The sequence below is a fragment of the Cynocephalus volans genome, chromosome 4 (genome assembly GCF_027409185.1).
Source record: "Cynocephalus volans isolate mCynVol1 chromosome 4, mCynVol1.pri, whole genome shotgun sequence".
Classification (NCBI taxonomy): domain Eukaryota; kingdom Metazoa; phylum Chordata; class Mammalia; order Dermoptera; family Cynocephalidae; genus Cynocephalus; species Cynocephalus volans.
Window position 1 is genome coordinate 33,306,612 of NC_084463.1, and position 3,223 is coordinate 33,309,834.

At 35.2% G+C, this 3,223-nt stretch overlaps 1 protein-coding gene across 1 annotated transcript; it reads left to right on the plus strand.

Moving 5' to 3' along the window:
• Nucleotides 1–642: 642 nt before the first annotated feature.
• LOC134375948 (olfactory receptor 6J1-like) lies at nucleotides 643–1,245 on the plus strand. The gene has a single exon (XM_063094674.1). It carries the CDS (start codon nucleotides 643–645, stop codon nucleotides 1,243–1,245), a length of 603 nt encoding a protein of 200 aa, XP_062950744.1.
• Nucleotides 1,246–3,223: the final 1,978 nt, after the last annotated feature.

Consider the following 3,223-nt stretch of genomic DNA (forward strand, 5'->3'; position numbering starts at 1 on the left):
ATTATTCACTTGTTCTGATCAAAGATAATTTTTTAAATGATTACAAACTGTCAACAATTTTGCAAATATGTATACCTTATTTATTTTTTGATTTAGAAAACCAGATATCCATATATCCTAACCTGGATTTTTGTAGAAAATATTGTACCCAACAGTAATTTTAATCAGTTACTCAGTTTTGCTAGAATCAAGGCCATGACTAAAGCAATTTAAATTTGTCCTGAATTTTGTAATTGACTGAATCATCTTAATTCTTCTACAACTCTCTTTACAGTAAAAGTGCCATAAAGCATGGAAAGGGGGAATTGGACATTCGTGACTGAATTTATTCTTGTGGGGATACCAACCACCAGAGCCTTTGGAGGTCTTCTCTTCTTGACTTTCTTACTGGCTTACTTGGTGACACTCCTTGGAAACACACTTATTATCACCTTCATATTGGTGGATTACAGGCTCCAGGTACCCATGTACTTCTTCCTCAGCAATTACTCTTTCAGTGAAATTTTAACCACAACCTGTGCAGTTCCCAAGATGCTGGTAGGATTTCTCTCAGAGAGGAAGAGCATTTCACTTGGTGGATGCTCTGTACAGTCCTATTTCTACTTCCTCTCCGGATGCACTGAGTTTATTCTTTTCGCTGTCATGTCCTATGACCGCTATGTGGCCATCTGCAGCCCCCTTCAGTACCCTGTGATCATGACCAGCTCACTCTGTGTCCGTCTTGTCATCCTCTCCTGGGTGGGTGGCTTTCTCCTCATCCTCCCATCTACAGTCCTCAAGGCAGGACTTCCCTACTGTGGCCCCAATGTGATCGATCACGTTTTCTGTGACAGTGCCCCACTCCTCCACTTGGCCTGTGCTGACGTCCGTATTATTGAGCTGCTGGACTTCCTCAGCTCCCTTGTCCTGTTCATCAGCTCCCTCTCACTCACAGTTGTCTCCTATGTTTACATCATCTCCACTATCCTGAAGATACCATCAGGCCAAGGTCAACGCAAAGCCTTTTCAACCTGTGCTTCTCACTTCACTGTGGTCTCCATGGGCTATGGGATCTCCATCTTTGTCTACGTCCGCCCCTCACAGAAGAGCAGCCTGCACCTCAACAAGATTCTTTTCATCCTCTCTACGGTCATCACGCCACTCCTGAGTCCCTTCATCTTCAGTCTTCGCAACAAAGCCATGAAAGATGCACTGAAAGACTTGGTCAAGGGACGAATCTTGCTCATGGGGAAGAGGTCCAAGTGACAGATTTTTCTTTGAGAATTATATTAATTCTAGGTATCTTCGACTCACCAATTCCAGAAAAGTCTCATGATATTTGTTAATTAATTGGTGGTCAAATTTATGAAAATAACTCTACTTTTGATAAGAAAATACACTGGTTTTATATTCAATTTAGGTTTTGCATATTGTGTTACAGTAATAAAAATTTTTATTGTATGTGATAAAAGAAAGTGGTGGTAGGTAGGAGTGATAAAGTAACAGTACCATATTAATTAAAAAACACAATTGCATATATTACTTGATGGAGAATATATATGTACGTGTATACACACACACACACACACACACACACACACACACACACACACACACACACACACACACGTGGGTACTCCAAAAGGCTGATGGAAAGATTTGTATTATCTTTTAAATCTAGTTTTCCATAAACTTTTTGAAATATTCTGATACATTTATTTTTGTGTATTTACGTCAGTTTACCTCTGTGATCCTAAAAAGAAAAGTTTTCAGGGCATCTCTCCTCTTAACACACACATACTTATACAATAATTTAATCTTTGAATATAATTTGAGAAATTTAAGTATGGGCTTAGATATTGTCTTACTTTGGGATAACATACAGAGATCATTAAATTTTTCTTTATTTTTCATTTCAGTTCAATTTTACTTATGACATTTGCTATTTGGATTAGAAGTTTATAAATAAAGTGCTTAAAATATTTCTTTTTTTTTTTTTATCTTCCCAACCTTCTTTAAGTTCAAGTCTTTTATAAAGTAGTATTAGGGTAATTCAGGAAAGCCAATGCCAACATCTATAATGAGGGAAGTAGAAAAACAATAGATGATAATTGAAGAGAAAAATTGGAGCAAATTAAGAAAATGGATTTGTCAAGGACAAAGAGAAGAACAGTTTTGTACAAGCCAGAAAACAAATTCAAGAAATTGGTAATATTAGAAATTCTGTTTTAGAACGAATAATGCTGATAGCTCCAGGAAGTATGGTGTACACCTAAACTGCTGATACAGATAGCAGAATAATGGAAAATTTACCACCTGCACATAAATTATTTAACCTGAAGGACAGAAGAAAAAACAATAGAAGAAAAATTAGCAGCACCACAGGGAGCCCTATCACAATATGACATGTTCTAATGTGTATAATTATAGTTCTATTTGGAAAAAAAGAGTGGAATTATGAAAGACAATAAATATGAAGAAAGTGACTAAATAATTTTCAATTCATATTTTTTAAATTCTAGATTTTCAAAAAAATATATAGTGCAACCTAAAGAATATTATTATAAAGAAAAAACATCTAAGCACATACTAGCCTAAGTGTTATAAACCAAAACTTAAGTTAAAATTTCCAAGAGAACACAGACATACAAAATTTTAAAAAATTAATAAAGTAAGTTAAAAGTTAAAAAATGGAAACCATAAAAACAGGACAAATTCTAGAGTTACAGAATACAATGTCTGAACTAAAAAAAAGTCCAATGGAGAGCTTAACAATAGATTCAATAGCCCTGAGAAAACAAGCAGCAAGCTCATAGATCATTTAAAATGATCGAGACAGAGAAACAAGAAGGAAAAAATCATTAAAAAATATGTGAAGGAAGATGACATAATTTATGGGACACTATCAAGTGAAACAATATAGGCTTTATGGGAGTTTCACAAAGGGCAAAGAATGAGAAACAGGTCAAAATATTAATTTTTAAAAAGGCAGAAACCTTCCTAAATGTGGCCAGGGAAAAAAGCATTTGAATCCAAGATGCCAAAAGAACCATGAATAGGCTGAATATCAATAGATATTCACCACAACACACTGTACTCAAATAGTCCAAAATCAATGATAAAGACAGAATTTTGAAAGCAACAAAAGGAAAGCAATTGTCACACATAAGAAAATCCCAGCAGGACAATTAGCAGATTCTCAACAGAAACTTTGCAAGGCGGGAGAGAGTAAGATGATATATTC